This window comes from Bos grunniens, chromosome X (assembly GCF_055505025.1).
Source record: "Bos grunniens cultivar Pamir isolate PY7600 chromosome X, Bosgru_T2T1.0, whole genome shotgun sequence".
In the NCBI taxonomy this organism is placed as follows: domain Eukaryota; kingdom Metazoa; phylum Chordata; class Mammalia; order Artiodactyla; family Bovidae; genus Bos; species Bos grunniens.
This window is the reverse complement of record NC_141194.1, coordinates 84,443,055-84,469,287: the sequence shown is the minus strand read 5'-3', so window position 1 is coordinate 84,469,287 and position 26,233 is coordinate 84,443,055. Positions and strand designations below refer to the sequence as shown.

At 45.5% G+C, this 26,233-nt stretch overlaps 1 protein-coding gene across 1 annotated transcript in view; it reads right to left on the bottom strand.

The window, feature by feature from the left end:
• Positions 1-4,552: 4,552 nt before the first annotated feature.
• LOC147340787 (protein FAM209-like) overlaps positions 4,553-26,233 on the bottom strand; it is an 87,723-nt gene continuing 66,042 nt past the window's right edge. Inside the window, exons 2-3 of the mRNA XM_086388090.1 lie at positions 13,112-13,261; positions 4,553-5,075 (exon numbers count right to left, since the gene is read on the bottom strand). Coding sequence (XP_086244216.1) covers positions 4,612-5,075; positions 13,112-13,261 — 614 coding nt within the window. The 3' untranslated portion in view covers positions 4,553-4,611. The remainder of the gene's footprint in view (positions 5,076-13,111; positions 13,262-26,233) is intronic.

The window sequence follows — 26,233 nt, the reverse complement described above, 5'->3', positions numbered from 1 at the left end:
GGTTGTACACCCAGAAAACCAAGTGACAGGGACAGGGGAGGCCATAAGTTGCAGCGACCATGCTCGCCAAACACCTGGTAACCTGAGCTGCTCAGACCTGGGAAGGACACAAAACGTAGGCCCAACCGAGTCTGCGCCTTTGAAGAATACCCGAGTACCTGAACCTAAGTGGCTTAGACCTGGGAAGTGCATACAACCCAGGGCCGGCCTCAGACAGTTCCCTGCAGAGCAACCTAGAGCCTAAGCAGTGTAGACAGGGAAAGCACACACGCTGTGAGCGGGGGCATAGCCAGTGTGGCTGAGACACTGGGAGCATGTGCCGGTGTTATTCGTTTGCAGCGTCCCTCCCTCCCCACAGCACGACTGAATAAGTGAGCCTGAAAAAGTGTCCACCACCGCCGCCTTGTGTCAGAGCGGAAGTTAGACACTGAAGAGACCAGCAAACAGAAGAAGCTAAAACAGAGGGAACCTCGTGGAAATGACAGGTGCAATTAAAACCCTGTAGTTAGTACAGACTACATAGGAAGGGGCCTATAGCTCTTGAGAAATATAAGCTGCATCAAGGAACTATTTGAAAATGAACTGATCCCACACTGCCCACAACAAACCAGAGAAAGTCCTAGATATATTTTTACTATCATTGTTTAATTTTTTTATTTTTAAGTCCTATATTACTCCTTTAATTTTCATTTTTATAACCTCCTATTACTTTGCAAAAAAAAGAGAGACCCTATTTTTTAAAGCAAACTTCATATATATATATATATATATATATATATAATAATTCTTGTGACTTTGTTTTCTTTTTTTTCCTTTAATATTGTATTTTTGAAAAACCAACCTCTACTCTAGATTTTTAATCTTTGCTTTTTTGTATTTGTTATCAATTTTGTACCTTTAAGAACCCAATCTTCATTACCCATTTTTACTTGGGAGCGAGATCCCTGGCCTGATTGCTCTCTCCGCCTTTGGACTCTCCTTTTTCTCTACCAGGTCTCCTCTATCTCCTCCCTTCCCCTTCTCTTCTCTACCCAATTCTGTGAATCTCTTTGTGTGTTCTGGAGTGTCCCTAAGTGTGGAGAACACTTAGGGAACTGATTACTGAATGGCTCTGTCTCTCTCCTTTTGATTCCCCCCTTTTATCCTCCTGGTCACCTCCGTCTCCTTCCTCCTCTTCTCTTCTCTGTGTAACTCCGTGAAGATCTCTGAGGGATACCGACTGTGGAGAGCACATAGGGAAGTGATTACTGGCTAGCTTGCTCTCTCCGCTTTTGATCCCACCTCATCTCATCCGGATGACCTCTGTCTCCCTCCTACCTCTTCTCTTCTCCATGTAACTCTGTGTACCTCTCCAGGTGTCCCTCACTGTGGAGAAAATTTTCATCATTAACCTAGATGTTTTATCAATGGTGCTGTATAGATGGAGAAGTCTGGAGGCTACTGTAAAAATAAGACTGAAAACCAGAAGCAGGAGGCTTAAGTAAAAATCCTGAGAACCCCAGAGAACTCCTGACTCCAGGGAACATTAATCGACGGGAGCTCATCAAACACCTCCATACCTACACTGAAACCAAGCACCACCCAAGGGCCAACAAGTTCCAGAGAAAGACATACCATGCAAATTCTCCAGCAACACAGGAACATAGCCCTGAGCTTCAATATACACGCTGCCCAAAGTCACTCCAAACCCATTGACATCTCATAACTCATTACTGGACACTTAATTGCACTCCAGAGAGAGGAAATCCAGCTCCACCCACCAGAACACCGACACAAGCTTCCCTAACCAGGAAACCTTGACAAGCCACCCATACAACCCCACCCACAGTGAGGAAACTCCACAATAAAGAGAACGCCACAAACTGCCAGAATACAGAAAGGCCACCCCAAACACAGCAGTATAAGCAAGATGAAGAGACAGAGGAATACCCAGCAGGTAAAGGAACAGGATAAATGCCCACCAAACCAAACCAAAGAGGAAGAGATGGAGAATCTACCTGATAAAGAATTCTGAATAATGATAGTGAAAATGATCCAAAATCTTGAAAACAAAATGGAATCACAGATAAACAGCCTGGAGACAAGAATTGAGAAGATTCAAGAAAGGTTTAACAAGGACCTAGAAGAAATAAAAAAGAGTCAATATATAATGAATAATGCAATAAATGATATTAAAAACACTCTAGAGGGAATGAACAGGATAATAACAGAGGTAGAAGATAGGATTAGTGAGGTAGAAGATAGAATGGTAGAAATAAATGAATCAGAGAGGAAAAAAGAAAAATGAATTAAAAGAAATGAGGACAATCTCAGAGGCCTCTGGGAAAATGTTAAACGCCCCAACATTCGAATCATAAGAGTCCCAGAAGAAGAAGACAAAAAGAAAGACCATGAGAAAATACTTGAAGAGATAATAGCTGAAAACTTCCCTAAAATGGGGAAGGAAATAATCACCCAAGTCCAAGAAACCCAAGAGTCCCAAACAGGATAAGCCCAAGGCGAAACACCCCAAGACACATATTAATCAAATTAACAAAGATCAAACACAAAGAACAAATATTAAAAACAGCAAGGGAAAAACAACAAATAACACACAAGGGGATTCCCATATGATAACAGCTGATCTTTCTTTAATAGAAACTCTTCAGGGTAGGAGGGAATGGCAGGACATAGTTAAAGTGATGAAAGAAAATAACCCGCAGCCCACATTACTGTTCCCAGCAAGGATCTCATTCAAATATGAAGGAGAAATCAAAATCTTTACAGACAAGAAAAAGCTGAGAGAATTCAGCACCACCAAACTAGCTCTCAAACAAATGCTAAAGGATCTTCTCTAGACAGGAAACACAACAAGGGTGTATAAACTCAAACCCAAAACAATAAAGTAAATGGCAACGGGATCATTAGTTCAGTTCAGTCACTTAGTCGTGTCCGACTCTTTGTGAGCCCATGAATCGCAGCACACCAGGCCTCTCTGTCCATCACCAACTCCCGGAGTTCACTGAGACTCACGTCCATTGAGTCAGTGATGCCATCCAGCCATCTCATAGGGACACAGTCCACCTCACCTCCGTAGGTTGCCCTTCAACACTGTGTTGATCTCTGGCCTGCTATGCGGGCAGCTTAGATTCTAATCTGGTCCTACTCCTGTGTCTGCTTGCTTCCAATGTCCACAGCTATCAGAACTAGCACATTTTCTTATGTAGGAGCTCTCAGGGTCCTTTTATATATTCCGTAGACAGAGAATCTGCCTAGTTGATTGTGTGGATTTAATCTGCAGCTTGTACAGCTGGTGGGATGGTTTTGGGTCTTCCTTAGCCACACTGCCCCTGGGTTTCAATTGTGGTTTTATTTCCACCTCTGCAGGTGGGTCGTCCACTGCACTTTACTCCTGAGGCTGCACTGGAGGACTTGGGTCAGCCCCAGTGAGGGCCAGGTATGGAGGTGGTGCAGCTGCTTGGGTCACAGGGGTTCTGGTAGCACCAGATACTCAGGGGAGTTGGCAGCTAGGGCAGCAGGAGGTATAGTACTCTAGAAGACTATGGGGAACCAGTATTGGCCAATACACTCCAGTATTCTTGCCTGGAGAACCCCACTGACAGAGAAACCTGGCAGGCCACAGCCCACAGGGTCTCAAAGAGGTGGACACAACCAAAGTGACACCGTGTGCATAGATGCAGAGCCTGTGGAAGCTCTGCCCCAGTGAGGGTTGAACATGAAGGTGATGCAGCTGCTTGGGTCACGGGGACCCTGATGACACCAAATCTGCAGGGACACAGACTGCCTCAGCCACGGGAGTTATGGCCCTATCAGAGTTTGTTTTTGTTTGTTTGTTTGTTTGTTGAGCCTCTGGTAGCTAGCAATCAGAAGGCCTCTTTGGCTAGTCTTTCTCCATAGCTCTGCGGGTTCAGGCATTTAGACAGTTCCCTTGCCTGGGGTCGTTCTCTGTTGTTCCATGTCAGGCACATAGAGGACCCCCTCCTGCCCCCACTGGGGTCCTACTCTGTGGATCGGCGCATCAGGCATTTAAAGGGGCATCCTGGGTGGGGTCCTACTTTGTAGATCTGAATGTCAGGCACATAGAGGGTCCCCGCCCCCCTGCTGGGGTCCTACTCTGTGGATCAGCGTGTCAGGCACTTAAAGGGGCACCCTGAGTGGGGTACTACTCTGTACTTCGGTGGGTGATAGGCCAGCCTTGCTATTGTTCAGCTGAACAAGAGGAACTCTCATTCATTGTTAATGGGGATGCAAAATGGTACAGTCATTTTGGAAGCAATGTCTTACTTAGCTAAACACTGTCATACCCTATGACCTAGCAATTTTGCTCCTAGATAGTTCACCAAATGATTTGAAAGCTAATGCCCACACAAAAACATGCACATGAGTTCTCCAGGCCAGAATACTGGAGTGGGTAGCCTTTCCCTTCTCCAGGGGATCTTCCCAAGCCAGGGATCGAACGCAGGTCTCTCAGTCTGGAAAACACTGCATGATACCAATTATACCACATTCTGGAAAAGGTAAAACTGTAGCGCGAAGAAAAAATATCAGAGGCTTTTTTCCTTTTGCTGCAAAATACTTTTATTAGTTTGGATACAGTTTGTCAACACTCAACTATTCTTCTTCTTTGATGCGAAAATCCACTTCATCGGGGGCTCGGGTGTCCCATATCTCATATATCGTAATGTTATTCCATCCGTCAGCAAGAACCTGGATATTGGGACATTGTCGTTGATCACCGGTTGCAGCAGTGAGTTTCAGACTCCGGACCCTGGACACAAGGTTCACCAGTGTCGTCTCGACCTGGGTTAAGGCACCGCACATAGAGTCTTTGTAGGGGGAAGCCCTTATCTTCTTTCTTCCTGGAGAGCCAGATGAACAGCCCTGACAGCCAGGAGGAGTGCCCGCGATACTTTTGTCATCGCCTCCAGGAAACTTCAGGATCACCAAAAACATGAGGAAGATTAACAGCCAGTGCGACTTGCTCCCAAACCAGCCTGGGACATGCTCTGGTTGATTCTGCCGAACGCGGAAGTGCTTTCCACTGGGCATCATCCACGGCAGTTCTTCGGCTTCATCTCTCAGAACATAAAACACATAGGCAAAGACAAATGAGATAAACGTAGGCCAAAAAAATAACCATATTACAGAGCGCATCGTGAGCTGAGACCAAGTGGCTCCTGGTGCGCTGGTCTGCGCTGGCACCTGGAGACTGAGGACCAGGCAGGGCTGGGCCCTTGGTGACGTCACAGAGGGCCCCACCCCCACCAGAACCCATGTGGCCAGGGTATGACTTCAGGGCAGAGGGTAAGGAGGCCTGCAGGGGTCAACCGGGAGTAGGGTTTAGAGGGACATGGGGACATTTCCAGTGGGCAATTGAAAACGAGGCGAGGAGTGACAGAGTGCCATCCCCATGCCAGTGTATTCTTTCTGAACCTGGTGTTCTACTGGGAGGGTGGGTTCATCTTCTATTTTTATTTTTCCATTTGTTGAATCCAGACACTGTGGTGAGCAGAGCAGAACCAGGGGCATGTGCCCCTGTGGAGCAGAAAGCCAAGTGGGAAAGAAAGATATTAAACCAGAGGCCACAAACTAGGAGCCACTGATGTTTTGTGCGGCCTACCACTGTCCTAAAAATGATTGTGCTCAGTGCTAAGTCCTGTCTGACTCTTTGCCACCCCATGGACTGTAGCCTGCCAGGTTCCTCTGGAGAAGGAAAGTCAGGGGCATCACCAGTGATGCAGTAGGGGTGGGCAATGAGGTAGGTACTCTCTAAGATCCCTCCCAGATCAGAGGTTCTATGATCCTGCATGGCAATTTCCCAGAGGGCAGGGATGCACCTCCCGGGCAACAAGCAGTGGAACTGGCACATCTCTGGGGAGTTGCTGAGTTGGCAAAACTACACTGTCTCTGATGCACGTGTGGATGAGCAAGTACTGGCTGCACTCCTCCTCCCCGTCTGTGCATGTCTAACTGCCACATGTGTTGGAAGGTGACCTTGCTCTGCAGGTGTGGCTTGAGAGCTGTGTTCCTTCCTTCTCTAGGAAGACGACCCTTCTTTGTGCTGTGCGAGTTGACAGTCCGAATGCATGTGTATGGCTGCAGCACTTGGCACTTTGCCTTTCTGTCTGGGCCGGTTGTTTTCAGACTTGAGTGTGTATCAGGGTCACCTAGAGGGCTTGCAAAGTCCCATTTTGCTGGATCTCAGTCCCCAGTCAGTCCTGGGTGGGACTTGAAGACTGCCACTTCTGCAGGTCTCTGGGCAACACTGAGAACCACCCTCCAGACAATGGCTTCACTCACAAAGACGTGGCTTCCCTCTGACTGCTGTGCACTGAACCTGAGGGGCCAGTGGGAGTGGAGTGGCAGCAAGAGCACCGAACTGGAGCCTGAAGACCAGGGTTCTACATTGCACCTGCCCTCTTGCGAGCTGTGTGACCTTAGGCAAGCCTCAGCACCTCTCTGTGCCTGTAGCTGCCTCACAGGCACAAGGATGCGATGAAGTTGGTGACTGCTACTCTGGATGTTTCTGCAATTCAGAGTTGGTCTGTCACTCTTGTCCTGAGCCTAGTCTTCCCAATTGGGAAGCCAGATACTCCCACAGCACCCCACCCCCAAGCATCCAAGTGCCCACTTCTGTCCACAATCACTCCCAGCTGGAGTGGTCCGCTTGCTTGGGGGTCTCCTCCTACAGCCAGCCGTGTATGGAGCCCAAAGGGTGAAACTGGTGTCTCCCTCTTAGAGATCCACGTCTACCACTTGGGGGTATGTGTGTCTTGAGTGTGCTATTTCAAACGCCTTTTAGCACAGAGATAAGGATACAGAATCCTAGAGCTAGTCTCCTGCTGGTAAACTCTGATGCTAACGACTTACTGTGTTACCTTGGGCAAGTTAGTTAACATCTCTGAGCCTCACATACCCAACTTTAAAATGGAAAAACAGTACCTACTTCATGGGATTGCTGTGAGGACTAAATGAGATCATGTACGCCAGGCCTTTACTCCTGGAAGATAGTAAGTGCTTAACATGCTAGCTTTTGTTTCTCTAAATGAAGCTATTGGCCCTCTTTATAACACCAGACATTAAAACTACATTAAACAATGGAAACAATGACAGACTTTATTTTCTTGTGCTCCAAAATCACAGCAGAGGTGACTGCAGGTCAGCTCAGTCGCTCAGTGGTGTCCGACTCTTTGCTACCCCATGAATCGCAGCACGGCAGGCCTCCCTGTCCATCACCAACTCCCGGAGTTCACCCAGACTCACGTCCATTGAGTCAGTGATGCCATCCAGCCATCTCATCCTCTGTCATCCCCTTCTCCTCCTGCCCCCAATCTCTCCCAGCATCAGTCTTTTCCAATGAGTCAACTCTTCGCATGAGGTGGCCAAAGTACTGGAGTTTCAGCTTTAGCATCATTCCTTCCAAAGAAATCCCAGGGCTGATCTCCTTCAGAATGGACTGGTTGGATCTCCTTGCAGTCCAAGGGACTCTCAAGAGTCTTCTCCAACACCACAGTTCAAAAGCATCAATTCTTCAGCGCTCAGCCTTCTTCAAAGTCCAACTCTCACATCCATACATGACCACAGGAAAAACCATAGCCTTGACTAGACGAACCTTTGTTGGCAAAGTAATGTCTCTGTTTTTGAATATGCTATCTAGGTTGGACATAACTTTTCTTCCAAGGAGTTAGCGTCTTTTAAATTCACGGCTGCAGTCACCATCTGTAGTGATTTTGGAGCCCAGAAAAATAAAGTCTGACACTGTTTCCACTATTTCCCCATCTATTTCCCATGAATTGGTGGGACCGGATGCCAAGATCTTCATTTTCTGAATGTTGAGCTTTAAGCCAACTTTTTCACTCTCCACTTTCACCTTCATCAAGAGGCTTTTGAGTTCCTCTTCACTTTCTGCCATAAGGGTGGTGTCATCTGCATATCTGAGGTTATTTGTATTTCTCCTGGAAATCTTGATTCCAGCTTGTGTTTCTTCCAGCCCAGCGTTTCTCCTGATGTACTCTGCATAGAAGTTAAATAAGCAGGGTGACAATATACAGCCTTGATGTACTCCTTTTCCTATTTGGAACCAGTCTGTTGTTCCATGTCCAGTTCTAACTGTTGCTTCCTGACCGGCATACAAATTTCGCAAGAGGCAGATCAGGTGGTGTGGTATTCCCATCTCTTTCAGAATTTTCCACAGTTTATTGTGATCCACACAGTTAAAGGCATTGGCAAAGTCAATAAAGCAGAAATAGATGTTTTTCTGGAACTCTCTTGCTTTTTCTATGATCCAGCGGATGTTGGCAATTTGATCTCTGGTTCCTCTGCCTTTTGTAAAACCTGCTTGAACATCAGGAAGTTCACGGTTCACATATTGCTGAAGCCTGGCTTGGAGAATTTTGAGCATTACTTTACTAGCGTGTGAGATGAGTGCAATTGTGCGGTAGTTTGAGCATTCTTTGGCCTTGCCTTTCTCTGGGATTGGAATGAAAACTGACCTTTTCCAGTCCTGTGGCCACTGCTGACTTTTCCAAATTTGCTGGCATATTGAGTGCAACACTTTCACAGCATCATCTTTCAGGATTTGGAATAGCTCAACTGGAATTCCAACACCTCCACTAGCTTTGTTTGTAGTGATGCTTTCTAAGGCCCACTTGACTTCACATTCCAGGATGTCTGGCTCTAGGTCAGTGATCACACCATCGTGATTATCTTGGTCGTGAAGATCTTTTTTGTACAGTTCTTCTGTGTATTGTTGCCATCTTTTCTTAATATCTTCTGCTCCTGTTAGGTCCATACCATTTCTGTCCTTTATCGAGCTCATCTTTGCATGAAATGTTCCTTTGGTATCTCTGATTTTCTTGAAGAGATCCCTAGTCTTTCCCATTCTGTTGTTTTCCTCTATTTCTTTGCATTGATCGCTGAAGAAGGCTTTCTTATCTCTTCTTGCTATTCTTTGGAACTCTGCATTCGGATGCTTATATCTTTCCTTTTCTCCTTTGCTTTTCGCTTCTCTTCTTTTCACAGCTATTTGTAATGGCTCTCTCTCCCCAGAGAGCCATTTTGCTTTTTTGCATTTCTTTTCTATGGGAATGGTGTTGATCCCTGTTTCCTGTACAATGTCATGAACCTCATTCCATAGTTCATCAGGCACTCTATCTATGAGATCTAGGCCCTTAAATCTATTTCTCTCTTGCACTGTATAATCATAAGGGATTTGATTTAGGTCATACCTGAATGGTCTAGTGGTTTTCCCTATTTTCTTCAATTTAAGTCTGAATTTGGCAATAAGGAGTTCATGGTCTGAGCCACAGTCAGTTCCTGGTCTTGTTTTTGCTGACTGTATAGAGCTTCTCCATCTTTGGCTGCAAAGAATATAATCAGTCTGATTTCGGTGTTGACCACCTGGTGATGTCCATGTATAGAGTCTTCTCTTGTGTTGTTGGAAGAGGGTGTTTGTTATGACCAGCACATTTTCTTGGCAAAACTCTATTAGCCTTTGCCCTGCTTCATTCCGTATTCCAAGGCCAAATTTGCCTGTTACTCCAGGTGTTTCTTAACTTCCTACTTTTGCATTCCAGTCCCCTATAATGAAAAGGACATCTTTTTTGGGTTTTATTCTAAAAGGTCTTGTAGGTCTTCATAGAACCGTTCAACTTCAGCTTCTTCAGCATTACTGGTTGGGGCATAGACTTGGATTACTGTAATATTGAATGATTTGCCTTGGAAACGAACAGAGATCATTCTGTTGTTTTTGAGATTGCATCCAAGTACTGCATTTTGGACTCTTTTGTTGACCATGATGGCCACTCCATTTCTTCTGAGGGATTCCTGCCCGCAGTAGTAGATATAATGGTCATCTGAGTTAAATTCACCCATTCCAGTCCATTTCAGTTCACTGATTCCTAGAATGTCGACATTCACTCTTGCCATCTCTTGTTTGACCACTTCCAATTTGCCCTGATTCATGGACCTGACATTCCAGGTTGCTATGCAATTTTGCTCTTTACAGCATCGGCCCTTGCTTCTATCACCAATCACATCCACAGCTGGTTATTGTTTTTGCTTTGGCTCCATCTCTTCATTCTTTCTGGAGTTATTTCTCCACTGATCTCCAGTAGCATATTGGGCACCTACTGACCTGGGGAGTTTCTCTTTCAGTATCCTATCATTTTGCCTTTTCATACTGTTCATGGGATTCTCAAGGCAAGAATACTGAAGTGGTTTGCCATTCCCTTCTCCAGTGGACCACATTCTGTCAAATCTCTCCACCATGACCCACCCATCTTGGGTTGCCCCACGGGCATGGCTTAGTTTCATTGAGTTAGACAAGGCTGTGGTCCTAGTGTGATTAGATTGACTAGTTTTCTGTGAGTATGGTTTCAGTGTGTTTGCCCTCTGATGCCCTCTTGCAACACCTACCGTCTTACTTGGGTTTCTCTTACCTTGGGCGTGGGGTATCTCTTCACGGCTGCTCCAGCAAAGCGCAGCCATTGCTGCTTACCTTGGACGAGGATGTGACTGCAGCCTTGAAATTAAAAGATGCTTGCTTCTTGGAAGAAAAGCTATGACCAACGTAGACAGCATATTAAAAAGCAGAGACATTAGTTTGCCAACAATGGTCCGTCTAGTCAAAGTTATGGTTTTTTCAGTAGTCATGTATGGATGTGAGAGTTGGACTATAAAGAAAGCTGAGCACCAAAGAATTGATGCTTTTGAACTATGATGTTGGAGAAGACTCTTGAGAGTCCCTTGGACTGAAAGGAGATCCAACCAGTCAATCCTAAAGGAAATCAGTCCTGAATATTCGTTGGAAGGACTGATGTTGAAGCTGAAACTCCAATACTTTGGCCACCTAATGCAAGGAACTGACTCATTAGAACAGACCCTGATGCTGGGAAAGATTGAAGGTGGGAGGAGAAGGGGACGACAGAGGATGAGATGGTTGCATGGCATCACCAACTCGATGGACATGAGTTTGAGCAGGCTCTGGGATTTGGTGATGGACAGGGAAGCCTGATGTGCTACAGTCCATGGGGTCGCAAAGAATCAGACATGACTGAGAGACTGAACTGAACTGATTGCATTAGACATGCAGGGAAGCTGAAAACACTATGGCTACAGGTATCCTACTTTCTTAATACCTCCTATGGTACATATTAAAAATGATAAAACACTATGGCTACAAGTGTCCAACTTTCTTAATACCTCCTATGGTACATAATAAAAATGATAATACCTATAGTAACACTAGGGCTTCCCAGGTGACCCTAGTGGTAAAGACACCTGCCAATGCAGGACACATAAGAGACTGGGATGTGACCCCTCAGGATTCGATCCCTGCATCAGGAAGATCTCCTGGAGACGGGAATGGCAACCTACTCCAGTATTCTTGCCTGAAGAATCCGTATGGACAGAGGATCCTGGCAGGCTACAGTCCATGCGGTCGCAAAGTGTCAGACACACATGAGGCGACTTATCCACTGCAAGACATGGATTCATGTACAAGTATTCTCAGTTCAGTTCAGTCACTGATAGTGGCTGGCATGGGGCAGAAGCTGCACTGGCTTGAAGGCTCCAGGTTGCAACAGACTAGATACCACTCCTGTCACCCTTCTGACTTCCAGCTCTCCTAAGGGCAGTCTTTTCCAGGTTCATGTGATAATAGGCCATGGTCCTCTCCAGGACACTCTTCATCCCAACTAAATTGCCTTCTGGTACTTGGTGGCAATAGGATAGTATGAGTAGAAAACTGAAATAGTACCCAGTGGCAGGCGGGAATTGCCATTTACCCTTAAGGGTTCAGGGGATCCCTTTCCAGATTAGTGGAATTCTTTCTTGCCAGACTCCACACAGATGCCCTAGACAGGCAGAAAGAGGCCAAGGAGTTCTCCATTTGTCAAACATTCATTTACCAGTGCGAGTGCTGCTGTGGCAGGTCCACAGCTGCCTGAGCCAAGGATTTGATGGTGTAGAGAAGCAGTAAAGATGAAGCCTGAATACAGGGGGTCTCATGAGATCTGGTTCATCAGCTGTTTGAAAAGCTGTTGTGCAAGCTGCAGGCTGTCATCAGATGCAGGAACTGTCTGAAATAGCAGAGGGTTTTGGTCACCCTCCGAGATTTGATCAGGGGTGTCAGTGACCTGGAAGTCTAACTCTGCATAGCCTTGGATCCCATGGGGCTTTGTCTGGGAAGTTGGGAATTAACAAAATTGAGAACGTTTCCATATGGTTACAGAACTGACACTGCAGACAGAGTTCTGGCAGAATTAGGTGCTTAGTGTTGCAGTTGTATCCGACTCTTTGCGACCCCATGGACGGGGGCCCACCAGTCTCCTCTGTCCATGGAGTTCTCCAGGCAGGAATACTGGAGTGAGTTGCCATTTCCTTCTCTAGGGGATCTTCCCAACCCAGGGATCGAACTTGAGTCTCCTGAATTGGCAGGCAGATTCTTTACCACTGAGCCACCAGAGTCAGAGTTGTTGATTTTTCTTTCTACAAAGACTATTCTTTGTATATATTCTTTGTATACCTTCTGGGGAGGTAGAGGATCTGGTGAAGCTTGGCAAAAACTCATGCTGGAATGTTTGTGGAGGCAAATGTGAGCAAAATCCTGAGATGTACAGGATGCAGTTGCCCTGAGGATGGTAGAAGTTTGGCTTTATAGTCAGAGGAAGTCAGGGATGAAGAAGCAGGGTGGAGCTGAGAGATAAAGTTTGCAAGTGACACGATATCTAGCCAGAACATTTGCATAATGCCACATGTGAACTTTTTCCTATACCTCATGGGAGAAATGATGCTTCAGTCCACCGGGTTCCTCTGTTCATGGGATTCTCCAGTCAAGAATACTGGAGTAGGTTGCCATTTCCTCCTACAGAGGATCTTCCTAACCCAGGCATTGAACCCGCATCTCCTGCTGCTCCTGCATTGCAAGCAGATTCTTTACCACTGAGCCACTGGGCAAGCCCCTTGCTATACCTCAGTGATCCTTATTTTTCTGAATCATAGAGTGGGGTTCACCCACACTGGGGCTGGTTTAAACCATGTGAATTGGCTGGGCAGGGTCCACAGAGTGTTACAAAACCTTTTAGTCTATCAGAAATTTGGAAGTAGTTACCATATGTCCTGGGATGTGCCAGTGTCTGACACACTGTGACTGAGGGCATAGGGATGCTAGGTCTCTGTTGGCATCCAGAGCTGGATTCGGCTTGGTTAACCCTTTGCCAGCAGGACGGGCTGGTCTTCCTGATGGGCAGACTTGCTACATCTAGGGCACAAGAAAGTTCAACTTCAAAGACTGGAATTTCACATTCAGGAAATCTAGAAATGTCACTGGAAGTTCAGCAGAATCATTTACAGTTTAGTTTTGCTTTTGTTTTAAATTGCATATGAGGTAGACATCATAGTCTTTTGCATGCTTTCAGGTCTCTGAGGGTCCTAAGTGGGCCTGGACAACAAGCCCAACAGCTTGGGAACAGTGACTGTATTAGACTGGATTACAATTATGAAAGCCTTTGGCATGGCAGCCCCTCCTGGCCACCGGCACCTACAATGGTGCCATCTGGTGGCATATGCCGTGCCATGGGGAATGAGTTTGAACCTGCCACAGAGCTGTTCCAGCTTCCTGGAGGAGGGAAGATGGGCTCCTATGGCAACGGTGAGGAGGTGAGGCCTGGCCTTGTGGTGTGGTGGTCAGCTCCACACCTGAGTTTCTATTCTGTTCTGCCTGCAGACTTGTTCCTTTCACAGCATCCCAGCACCCAGCATGAGCCCTAAGCACAGATACATCCATCTAGTTCCTGGGCCAGAGTCACACAGAATTCCTAAGAGCTGGGAGTTTGACTTTGGGGTGCCATGGAAACCTTTAGTAGACCTATGAACCTGACAGAACCTCTGTTTAGAACCATTTTTTAAAGTTTAATTTTATGGAAGTATAGTTGATTTACAATGTTGCATTAGTTTCTACTTTACAGCAGTGATTCAGTTACACACATATTTATGTATGTATATACATTTTTAATATTCTTTTCCACTATGGTTTATTACAAGATATTGAGTATAGTTCCCTGTGCTATATAATAGGACCTGTTGTTTATACATTCTGTGTATAATATTTTTCATCTGCTAATCCCAAACTCCCAGTCCATCCCTTCCCCTACCACCCCCGCCCCCAGCAATCACGAGTCTGTGTCTGTTTCTGTTTCGTAGGTAGGTTCATTTGTGTCATATTTTAGATTCCAAATATAAGTGATATATGATACTTGTCTTTGTCTGACTTACTTCACTTAGTGTGATAATCTCTAGGTCCATGTCGCTGCAGATGGCATTATTTCATTCTTTTTTATGGATGAGTAGTATTTCATTGTATATTTGTACATCTTCTTTATCCATTCATCTGTCAATGGACATTTAGGTTGCTTCCATGTCTTAGCTATTGTGAATAGTGCTGCTATGAACATAGGGGTGCCTATATCTTTTAGAATTAAAGTTTTGTCAGGATATATGCCCAGGAATGGGATGGCAGGATCATATGGCAACTCTATTTTTAGCTTTGTAAGGAAACTCCATACTGTTTTCCATAATGTCTGCACCAATTTACATTCCCACCAACAATGTAGAAAGATAGAACCATGTTTTTAAATGCATAAGACAAACTATATAGAAATAAAAAGAAAACCTATTATACTGAAATACAGTTATAAACTATTGAAAATGAATTTGTGATATACCAATATCTGTGCTTCTTTATGACACATTAAGCAACAAGATCTAGTGGAAGGTCTCGTTACTACCATGTTTTCAAAGCAGTGATGAGCACAAACATTACTTGAAGAGATCTGCAGCTGTTGTAATGCAATATGCAACCATCTGTGACTTCCACTGATGACAAAGTCCCAGGTACTGCTAATACCACTGTGGGTTGTTGCTTATGTTTATAACCGAAGGAAATGCTACGTTGAATTAAAGGAAATTGAAGTTAGAGATTAGTGATGACAAGGATGCATTTTCTGCACCCAAATTATCATATCCTCTCTGTGGATGAATCCCGTGTCTGGAGGCCAGGTTAAGAAGTCATGCACTGGGCTTCCCTGGTGGCTCAGTGGTAAAAAAAAAATCCGTCTGCCAATGCAGGAGATACAGGTTCGATCCCTGATCCGGGAAGATCCCAAGTGCCATGAAGCAACTAAGCCCATGTGCCACACTATTGAGCCTGTGCTCTAGAGCCAGGGAGCTGGTTCTGAGCCCAGGTGCCACAACTACTGAAGCCCATGCATCCTAGAGCAGGTGCTCTGCAACAAGAGAAGCCATCGTGATGAGAAATCTACACACAGCAACTAGAGTGTAGCCCTTGCACACCACAACTAGAGAAAAAGCCTGCACAGCAATGAAGACCCAGAACAGCCCAAAATAAATAAATAAAATAAAATGATAAAAAAAGAAGCCCTGTATTAGAACATCCTGGAGCCAGGAATTGCAGATTGCAGCTCTGGCTAACCCCTCTCAGGCAAGCTCCTAGAAGAGGAGGATCTAGAAATCCACAGAATGCCCTGAAAGGGAGCCGACTGGTTACTAGAACAACACCCACCCTCTGCTTCTTATTCCCCTGTATTCCAGGCTCCTGCACAAAGTGGGAAAGCTGGGGCAGGGGGCCCGATGTTGCTCCAGCTTTAGATTCTCTTTACTTTTTTTTTTCCCCCCTGAGATCACTTCCTCTTTTCTCCAGAGGGTGGCGTGAGGGTGGAGTAAGGGCAAGGTTGAGGTCCCTTGGCGGCTGCACTCTGAGGCGTCACCACCCACAGAGGAGCAGCTCTGGCCAATCTGTGGCCAGCTGAGCTGTTAGGAGGAAGCACCATCAAGAGAAATCGGACTTTTTTTTTTTCTCCCCAGACGGCAGGTGAAAGCTCTGCAAAGCAGCCCAGAGTTGGAGGCAACTTATTCAAGTCCCCATTCTATGGGACTTAGAGGTGGAGACCAGCCCACCCAGGAAGAGGGGAAAGCAGCCCAGGTTTGGTCCTGCAGCCCTGGACGGAGAGTGGCCATTCCTGCTAATACAAGCTGGACCACAAAACTTGGAGAACCACCTGGGAGGGGTTCCTTCGGAGAACAATAAAGGTGGGATACTAGAAAGACTCAGTACCAAACCCAAGTTTAAGGTCCAGAGGTTGCACAAGAAGCCAATCAAGGGATTGAAATGCCAGAAGGCTGTAGCCTGGCAGGGCTGGAGGAGAGCAGTCTGCAGAGCAATTCCCGTGATGCGATCTGGGTCATGCAGCTGGCCGCTGAGTATCAGCAGGCATGTCAGTTGGCCTCAGAGGTTTAGCATGAGGGATTTGTGGGACACAGGAAAGCATTTGGGGTTGACAAAGTTGCTCTGACAGAGGAGGTTCTAGCCAGGACACACCAGCAGTGGTTCTGTGTGAATTCAGCATTTGTGAGGCTCAAAGCTTTAAGACTCTTATTTATGTGCTTCATTGGTGCTAGTGGTAAAGAGCTCACCTGCAATGCAGGAGATGTAAGAGATGTAGGTTCAGTGCCTGGGCTGGGAAAATCCCTTGGAGGAGTGTATGGCAACTCACTCCGGTATTCTTGCCTGGAGAATCTTGTAGACAGAGGAGCCTGGTGGCTATGGTCCATAGGGTTGCAAACAGTCATACGTGGCTGAAGTGATTTAACATGACAGCATATCTTCTTAAGGAGGCCACATGCACTGTGTGTAAGCATGCCAACCCTGAAGCCACTGTGCCCAGCTTTCAATCCTGGCTTTGCTTGTTACCAGCTGTGTGATCTTGGGCAAGTTGCTTAACCTCTCTGTGCCTCTGCTTCTTCATCTACAAATGGAGATTAAAATAATAATACCCATCTCCACAGGTTACGGGCTTCCCTGGTGGCTCAGACAGTAAAAGAATCCACCTGCAATGTGGGAGACCTGGGTTCAATCCCTGGGTTGGGAAGATCCCCTGGAAGAGGACATGGCAACCCACTCCAGTATTCTTGCCTGGAGAATCCCCATGGACAGAGGAGCCTGGTGGGCTACAGTCCATGGGGAAGCAAAGAGTCAAACACAACTGAGCAACTAAGCACAGCTCACCACAGGTTACAGTCAGTTAAAATCAGGCAAAGCACGTAACATGATTATGATAGTGCCTGGCACATAGTGTAAGGGCTCCCCTGGTGGCTCAGTCAGTAAAGAGTTTTCCTGCAATACAGGAGAGCCGTGTTCAATCCCTTAGTTGGGAAAATCCCCTGGAGAAGAAAATGGCAACCCACTACAGTAGTCTTGCCTGGAGAATTCCATGAACAGAGGAGCCCAGTGGGCTACAGACCATGGGGTCACAAAGAGTCAGACATGATTGAGTGACTAACACTGGCACATAGTGTAAATCTGATACATAGTAGCTGTCATGATTTCAGCAAATCAAATTATTTATTCTCTCTTACCCTCTGTTTCCTTATCTGTAACATGGGAATAATAGTATTACCTAACCTCACAGAAAAAGATCTTCACAATCCAGATAATCATGATGGTGTGATCACTCACCTAGAGCCAGATCCTGGAATGTGAAGTCAAGTGGGCCGTAGAAAGCATCACTACAAGCAAAGCTACTGTAGGTGATGGAATTCCAGTTGAGCTATTTCAAATCCCGAAAGATGAGGCTGTGAAAGTGGTGCATCAATATGCCAGCAAATTTGGAAAACTCAGCAGTGGCCACAGGACTGGAAAAGGTCAGTTTTCATTCCAATCCCAAAGAAAGGCAACACCAAAGAATGCTGAAACTACCGCACAATTGCACTCATCTCACACGCTAGTAAAGTAATGCTCAAAATTCTCCAAGCCAGGCTTCAGCAATACATGAACCGTGAACTTCCAGATGTTCAAGCTGGTTTTAGAAAAAGTAAAGGAACCAGAGATCAAATTACCAACATCCACTGGATCATCAAAAAAGCAAGAGAGTTCCAGAAAAACATCTATTTCTGCTTTATTGACTATGCCAAAGCCTTTGACTGTGTGGATCACAATAAACTGTGGAAAATTCTTCAAGAGATGGGAATACCAGACCACCTGACCTGCCTCTTGAACAACCTATATGCAGGTCAGGAAGCAACAGTTAGAACTGGATATGGAACAACAGACTGGTTCCAAATAGGAAAAGGAGTATGTCAAGGCTGTATATTGTCACCCTGCTTATTTAACTTATATGCAGAGTTCATCATGAGAAACGCTGGGGTGGATGAAGCACAAGCTGGAATCAAGATTGCTGGGAGAAATATCAATAACCTCAGATATGCAGATGACACCACCCTTATGGCAGAAATTGAAGAAGAACTAAAGAGCCTCTTGATGAAAGTGAAAGAGGAGAGTGAAAAAGTTGGCTTAAAACTCAACATTCAGAAAACTGAGATCATGGCATCCAGTCCCATCACTTCATGGCAAATAGATGGGGAAATAGTGGAAACAGTGTCAGACTTTATTTTTCTGGGCTCTAGAATCACTGCAGATGGTGATTGCAACCATGAAATTAAATGACACTTGCTCCTTGGAAGGAAAGTTATGACCAACCTAGACAGCATACTAAAAAGCAGAGACATTACCTTGTCAACAAAAGTCCATCTAGTCAAGGCTACGGTTTTTCCAATGGCCGGGTATGGATGTGAGGGTTGGACTATAAAGAAAGCTGAGCACCAAAGAATTGATGCTTTTGAACTGTGGTGTTGGAGAAGACTCTTGAGAGTCCTTGGACTGCAAGGTGATCCAACCTAGTCCATCCTAAAGGAGATCAGTCCTGGGTATTCGTTGGAAGGACTGATGTTGAAGCTGAAACTTCAATCCTTTGCCCACCTGATGGGAAGAGCTAACTCATTTGAAAAGACCCTGATGCTGGGAAAGATTGAAGGCGGGAGGAGAAGGGGATGACAGAGGATGAGATGGCTGGATGGCATCACCGACTCAATGGACATGGTTTTGTGTGGACTCTGGGAGTTGGTGATGGACAGGGAGGCCTGGCATGCTGCGGTTCATTTGGTCACAAAGAGTCGGACACAACTGAGCAACTGAACTGAACTGATCTGATGTATAAATTTATATTATAAATTGAGTCCTATAGCAGAAAAATTTTGGTTTTATTTTTTTTGTTTGTTTTAAAGGATGATATTGGCATAATTGATGAAATTTGAAAGAAGGTTTTTGATTACATGATAATGTTATATCAATATTAATTTCCTGATTTTAATAATTTTACAGTGGCTACATAAGAGAATTACCCTTCTTTTGTTTAGAAAATAAACACTGAATTACTTAAGGATAAAGGGGCATGATGCCTGCAACTTACTCTCAAATGGTTCGGAAAAAAATAATTGTGTATGTGAGCATAAATATTCATTAAAAGAGAAAAGGATGAAGCAAATGTTAGAAAATGTTAACATTTGAGGAATCTGAGTGAAAAGTATATGAAAATTCTTTATACTACGCTTCTACACTTTGTATTAGTAGAACTTGAGATGAGAATCACAACCCTGGCTGACACCTTTTCAGCCCAGAGAGACCCTGAGCAGAAGATCCAGGTGTACCATGCCTGGACTTCAGACTCACGCATGGGAACTGTGAGATTATAAATTGTGTGTCTGTGTGTGTGTTTAATTCAATCAACAGGAGGTTTCCCAGGTGGCTCAGTGGTAGAGAATCCATCTGCCACTGCCAGAGACACAGGAGATATGGGTTTGATCCCTGGGTCAGGAAGATCCCCTGGAGAAGCGAATGGCAACCCACTCCAGTATTCTTGCTGGAGGATCCGATGGACAGAGGAGCCTGGCAGCTTACAGTCCATGGGAGTTGCAAAGAGCTGGACATGACTGAGCATGCACACATGTGTAACAAGCATTTGAAATGGAAGAAGGGGTAGACTCAAGAGACAGTGTAGATAGGAAATCACCACAATTTGGTGCCTGAACACATGAGGTCAGAGAGAGTAGTTGGAGAGAATCCTGAAGGTAGGAGCTTGGGAATGGGGATTAACTGACAGAAAGAGGCAAATTGAGATGGAGAGCTGGTTGGTGAAAAAATAACCTCTTGGCATGTTAAGTTTGAGTAACTAGGCGACATGAGTGGAAAGGAACTATCCAGTAGAAAGGAGTTAGTTAAGACTGACACCAAATAGGTCAAGGCTGGAGCCAGAGATGTGGGAGTCATCACAATGATTCTGGATACATCTCATGTGAAGGGAAGAAAGGCTGAAAACAAGGGTGTTCCCACGTCTAGCATGGCACACTCAACTGATTATGAGTACTTGCTCTGATATCAGACAGGTATGGGTTTAAAACCCCAGCTTTGCTCACTGCTAGCTGTGGGCCCTCAAACAAGTTCCTTCATGTCTCTGAGCCTCATTTTTTGCAACTATGAAACAGTGATCTGCACCACACCTGCCTTCCTATGAGAGTTAATCTGTTTAGAGCTCTTAGCCCTGTGCTTGGCACATGGTTGGAGCTGGAGAAACCAGACCTACAATTGTTATTGATTGATATTTCCTTTCCTGTGCTTGTCCTCATTAAGTAACCCTTCTCCTCAAAGGCCTGTACAGATCAGTTCAGGTTGCTGTGGTTTGCTGACTAGAAAGAGGCAAAGGTAAACCAGCCTGGTGTCTTCTGCTTATGGGAGCCAGGTCTACAACCTGTCACTGCAGAAGGCAGACTGCTTTTCTCTTCTGGAAATATGGACAAATTAAGAAAAAGGTGCAAGAGACTCTAGGAAGTAAGTGTCCGAGCTGATGGAGCAAGGGCAGGCCCCGAAGACTTATCCATAAAGATGTTATGGAAAAGCACAAACGAACCTTTGGCCAACCCAGTACTTGGCTCACCATGAGTGATTAGTTCTTCAAGAGTCTTCCCTAAGCCATCTGGAGAAAGGGCTATTTGGAGGAAAGGATAGTCTGATCGAATCTGAAGAATGGGCGCAGTGTGCAAGGGGGTAATTTAATGAAAGCTATCTGGTGCCTACTGGTAAAGAGCCCACCTGTCAGTGCAGGACTTGTAAAAGATGTGGGTTCGATCCCTGGGTTGGGAAGATCCCCTGGAGGAGGGCATGGCAACCCACTCCAGTATTCTTGCCTGGAGAACATTCTTCCCTACGGACAGAAGAGCCTGGTGAGCTCCATGGAGCCAGAGGAGTCCATGGGGTTGCAAAGAGTCAGACATGACTGAAATGATTTAGCATGGAGCATAGATGACCTGATACACTTCTAGGGAGGAAGTGGGTTCTAAGGGAGTGTGACTGGCTCAGAAATGAAGAGATCTGGCTTCATCTACTGGCATTAATTCTCCCTATGGAAGATGTCTGGCTTTGTGACCCCATGGACTGTAGCTCGCCAGGCTCCTCTGTCCATGGGATTTCCCAGACAAGAATGTTGGAGTGGGTTGCCATTTCCTTCTCCAGGGGATCTTCCCAACCCAGGGAGCAAACTCGCATCTCCTGAGTCTCCTGCACTGGCAGGTGGATTCTTTATCAGCTGAGCCACTGGCTTGAAGGCTAGTGGGCATTAGGAAGATGGAGCTCTGGGCATTAGACTTCCAGGTTCATTCCCCCTCCCTGCTGCTGTAACACTGATCAATCTGTAGTCTTCTGCTACTGGATGTTAATGCAATCAAAGAGATCACAGTGACCTTAAGATTTCCTGATTAATCCCCCTGCCCCAGTCAACATTACTTTCTTTAATTTCTCAGTGCTAGACTCATTTTCTCAGCTCACTTGGCTCTGCTCCACATACCTTTCTCCTGTCACGGGGAGAGGGTTAGGGTGAAGCTGTGAAACTCTGGGCGATTTCTTGGTGGCAGCAGATGGAGAATCCTTGTCCTTGAATGAAGGTGTATGCCCCAAAGTGGAAGGTTTTCAGGTCATGACAAAGAGTGATCAGATAAAAAGCAACATTGGGAAATGATAAATGTGTGTGTGTGTGTGTGTGAGCACGCACGTGAGCATGTGCATGTATGTGAGAGAGACTGAGAAGTATCAGGATCCTGTAAATAAATGAAGAATCTTGGAAAACTGGTAGGAACAAACTGAAATCATTATTTCATCTTCGGCCAAAGGAGGCACAAAAAGAAACCTGCTGAGCCAAAGATAAGGAGCAGGGATTACCAATTTTCCAGAGGCCCCTCATGCTTTGAGATCCTCAGTGGGAAGGAACTTAAGATACAGAAACTGACAGATCAGCTGCTTACCTGGGCAGCCAGAGTCGATGCACTGTTCAAAGTACGACTTATAATTTTTCGCCTACAATGTTCCTCTTCCTCTCAGCCACACATAGTGTATTGACCCTTTGCTTGAAATCTTCCATTTATTTCCCAGTGTTCTTAGGATGAAGATAAAACTCCTCACCTGGCCTGAAAGGCTCTACTGATCTGGCCCCTGCCTTCCTCTGCAGTCTCATCTCACACCGCCCTTTTCCCATGCCCCAACCCCCACCCCAGCCTTACTGGCTTTAGATCTCCGGATCATGAGAGCTCATCCCTGTCTCATTCATTGTATTTCTTGTCTGCATACCGTGCACCCCCTCCGACCCTTCTAGAGTGTTTACACTATGAAGCAAGGACTTTATCTTGTTCACTAGTATCTCATCACCTAGTACAGTGCCTGCCGTGTAATAGGTGGTCAATAAATATTTGCTGAGTGAATAAACAGCAGGGCAGCAACTGGAAAATGGGCAGCTTCAACCCACCCAAATGGCTCCAAGATGCACTTCAGCTCAACCTCATCGCTAGTGTGCTTTTAGATCCTCTGGTGAAATGAGAGGGCTTCCCTGGTGGATCAGTTGGTAAAGAATCTGCATACACTGTGGGGGACCTGGGTTGGAAGATCCCTTGGAGAAAGGAACAGCTACCCACTCCAGTATTCTATCCTGGAGAATTCCATGGGCTATTCCATGGGGTCGCAAATAGTCAGACACAACTGAGTGACTTTCACTCAGGTGAAATGAGATGACCAGAAAATGCTGGTTAGAGACTGGTTTGGCCAAGAGAAATTATAATAGTCAGCATAACTGCAGTTATTGAGGCATTAGCATGTGGTGGGGCATTGCTTTAGGCACTTTACCCATTTACTCTCCACAATAACCTTTGGAGGTATTATTAATATTATTCCCATTTGACGATGAGCAACCTGAGACCCAGGAGAGTCCGTAACTTGATTCAAATGGTGGCGGTTTGACTGAAGTGCATCTGCTGTACTGTGGAAGGGTGAGAGTATTTTTATTTCCTCTGTTTTTTTTTTTTAAATGCCCTGGAACTGTTTCCCTTATGCAATCTCATCATCTTGAACCCAGCCCCAGGAAGCAGGTGGGAGAGGTGCCCATGCTGTGTTGGCAAAACCGCAGCAAGTGCTGATCTAGTTAGCATCCCCTTGGGGAAGGAGCCACTTTGGTGATTGACAATGTAAATTAAAAAGCTGAGATCTTTTCTACTTTCTTGATATTGAAATCTATAAAACCATCAAATCCTAAGCCAGCCTCCCCCAACTAAAAAGGAGTTGCAATCACAAAGCAAATTTAACACCTCTTCCAATTTTTCTGACATCAAGTGGAGTGCTTCTGTGGAGGTGAGACTGGCATTAACTTGAAGCTCTGCGTGGCTGTAACCTCGGCTATTACAGGGCCAGATTGCTCCCTGCACCTTCACCTGGGATGTGAAACTGACACACAGGGAAGAGGCAACTGACTAGGCAGGCTTTGCAACCACGTGTAGAGAGAACAAAAAGTAAAGCAAGAGACAGAAAAAAGGGAGTGACCTTCGTTGTTAGGATGTTAGCCCGATCATGGGCATGGTAGAAATGTTTCTTTTTTTTCTTTATCCCACCTTTTGGACCCCCTTTAACAAAAGACAACTGTTTAAAACACAATTTGAAATCAGTTTGCCCCTCCCTGCTCAGATCCTGAGTCACATTTGTGGGCTATATGTAGGGCTTTACCTACATACTTTATCCGCACCCTAGAACTACAGAAGGGACCTAACAGACCATTTGGTTTAACTCATTGACTTTATGTGGGCTTCCCAGGTGGTGCATGGTAAAGAGCCTGCCTGCCAGTGCAGGAGACACAGGAAACTCGGGTTCGATCCCTGGGTCGGGAAGATCCCCTAGAGAAGGAAATGACAACCCACTCCAGTATTCTTGTCTGGAGAATCCCATGGACAGAGGAGCCTGGCGGGGTATAGTCCAGCCTGGCGGGTTACAGAGTCGAACATGACTTAGCTGCTAAGCAACAATAATTGACTTTAGAGATGGGGAGACGGAGGCCAAGAGAAGGATGGCTTGCTTTTATTTTCACCAAATAGTGTGTGTGTTAGATGATCCTTGGGATTTGTTAAGGGGAGAGAGGGAACAACCTGCATGGTGAAGGGGAAGGAGTGAAGAAAAATGTTAGAATCAATAAGAGTGTTTGATAAAGAGCTAGTCATGTGTCACATAAATGTATACACATTGCGAACAACACCCCTTTCTGTGGCAGAAACAGAAGGGATGTTCTCAACAGAGGAAGGGTCTCAGCCAAGGAAGCTAAATGGGGGTCATTCATCCCTCCAGCCCCTTTCTGCCATCACAGAGATTGATCCACTCCACCGCCTTGGCTTTCTGTGGGCTCACAACATTTTGCTCGGCAGTGACTTCCAACCACTGCCTCACTCTTGGCTGGTGGCATTTACCTTGTGTGGGAGGGATAATGCCTTTTCCTTTCATCCTTGAATCCATTAGTTTTCTTTGAAGCATGGTGCAGAGTTTTCTGTTTCCAAATTATATGGCAAAAACAGAAATACTGCCAGTTTTCAGTACAGCCTTGTGTAGGCGGTTTGGGGCAACCTGTCCCTCAGGCAGTGTGTATACAGAGTGTGCTCATTTCAGAAGTTGATAGTAAATCCTGTAAAGAGGGAGGCAGAAAGTACCAGGTCTTCTTCCTTTTCTACTTTAAAGGGAGATAGACTTGAAGTGGGGTGGATCTAGAAACCCTGGAGAAAGCCAGCCCAAGAGCAGTAGTAGACCCTGCCTGGGGAGTCGGTAGTAGACCCTGCCTGGGATAGCTTTTCTTTGATTTGCTGTCAGACCTTGGGTAAGTCACTTCCCCTCTTTGTGTCTCTGTATTTTTTTTTTTCTGCCTCTTCTGCCATCTTCCCTGGCGGCTCAGATGGTAAAGAATCTGCCTGCAATGCAGGAGGCCTGGGTTTGATACCTGGGGTGTGAAGATCCTCTGGAGAAGGGAATGGCTACCCACTCCAGTATTCTTACCTGGAGAATTCCATGGACGGAGGAGCCTGGCGGGCTACAGTCCATGGGGTTGCAAAGAGTCAGACACAACTGAGCAGCTAACACTTTGACTAACACTTTCTGCCTCACAGGATACCTGAAAGGAATAAATGTGGAGAAAATAGACACACATATGCTTTGGACAGTCAAAATTCAATATAAGTGCAACTCTTATTGTTTTGTTTTACACCTTTTCTTGCCTTTGTTGGTTGGAACCCTTGGGGTATGGTCTTGAACTTGAATTGGTATAGAACATCTAGCATAGATCCAAGGTCTCTGGAACTACAGAGGGGAGAGGGTGGAGGGATCAGTAAGGATGGAAACAGAGCCCCCATGAATCATAGCCCCACCACTTCCTTGACCTCTCTATCTATGTCTCTGAGCTCAGTTCCTCATCTATAAAGTGGAGACTCTCTGAGCCTCAGTTTCCTCATCTATAAAGTGGAGTTGCTCTGAGGATTTAAGTGAGTCAATGAATGGAAAGTGCTTATGCTGGCAGCACTGGCATGAAGTAGGTGTTTGATAGTAATGACTGTGATTGCTGTTATTTGCTTCTACGTCTTGAGGAGAACTGTGATGTCTTAATGCCAGTGTATGGCTGGTCCTTGGTAAAAGAAAATATAGATTCTTAGGTCTCACGCTGAAGAAATTCTGATTCTGTAGGTTTGGAAGGGAGCAGAAGTATATGTATTTAACAAGGACTCCAAGGGACTCTGATGTGGCACCAGATTTGGGAACCATTAGTCTGAAACAGTGTTTTTCAAGCTGCCAATTATTACCTACAGTTAAGGATATCAATTTAGTGAGTAGTGATCAGGATTAAAAAAAGGAGGGGGGGATGAACTGGGAAATAATAATGCACAATACACACAATAAGGGTAAGGATTGCTTCATGATATGTTTATTGTCTATCTACATATATATATATATATATATATATATATATGTTTAGTAATGTGTGCT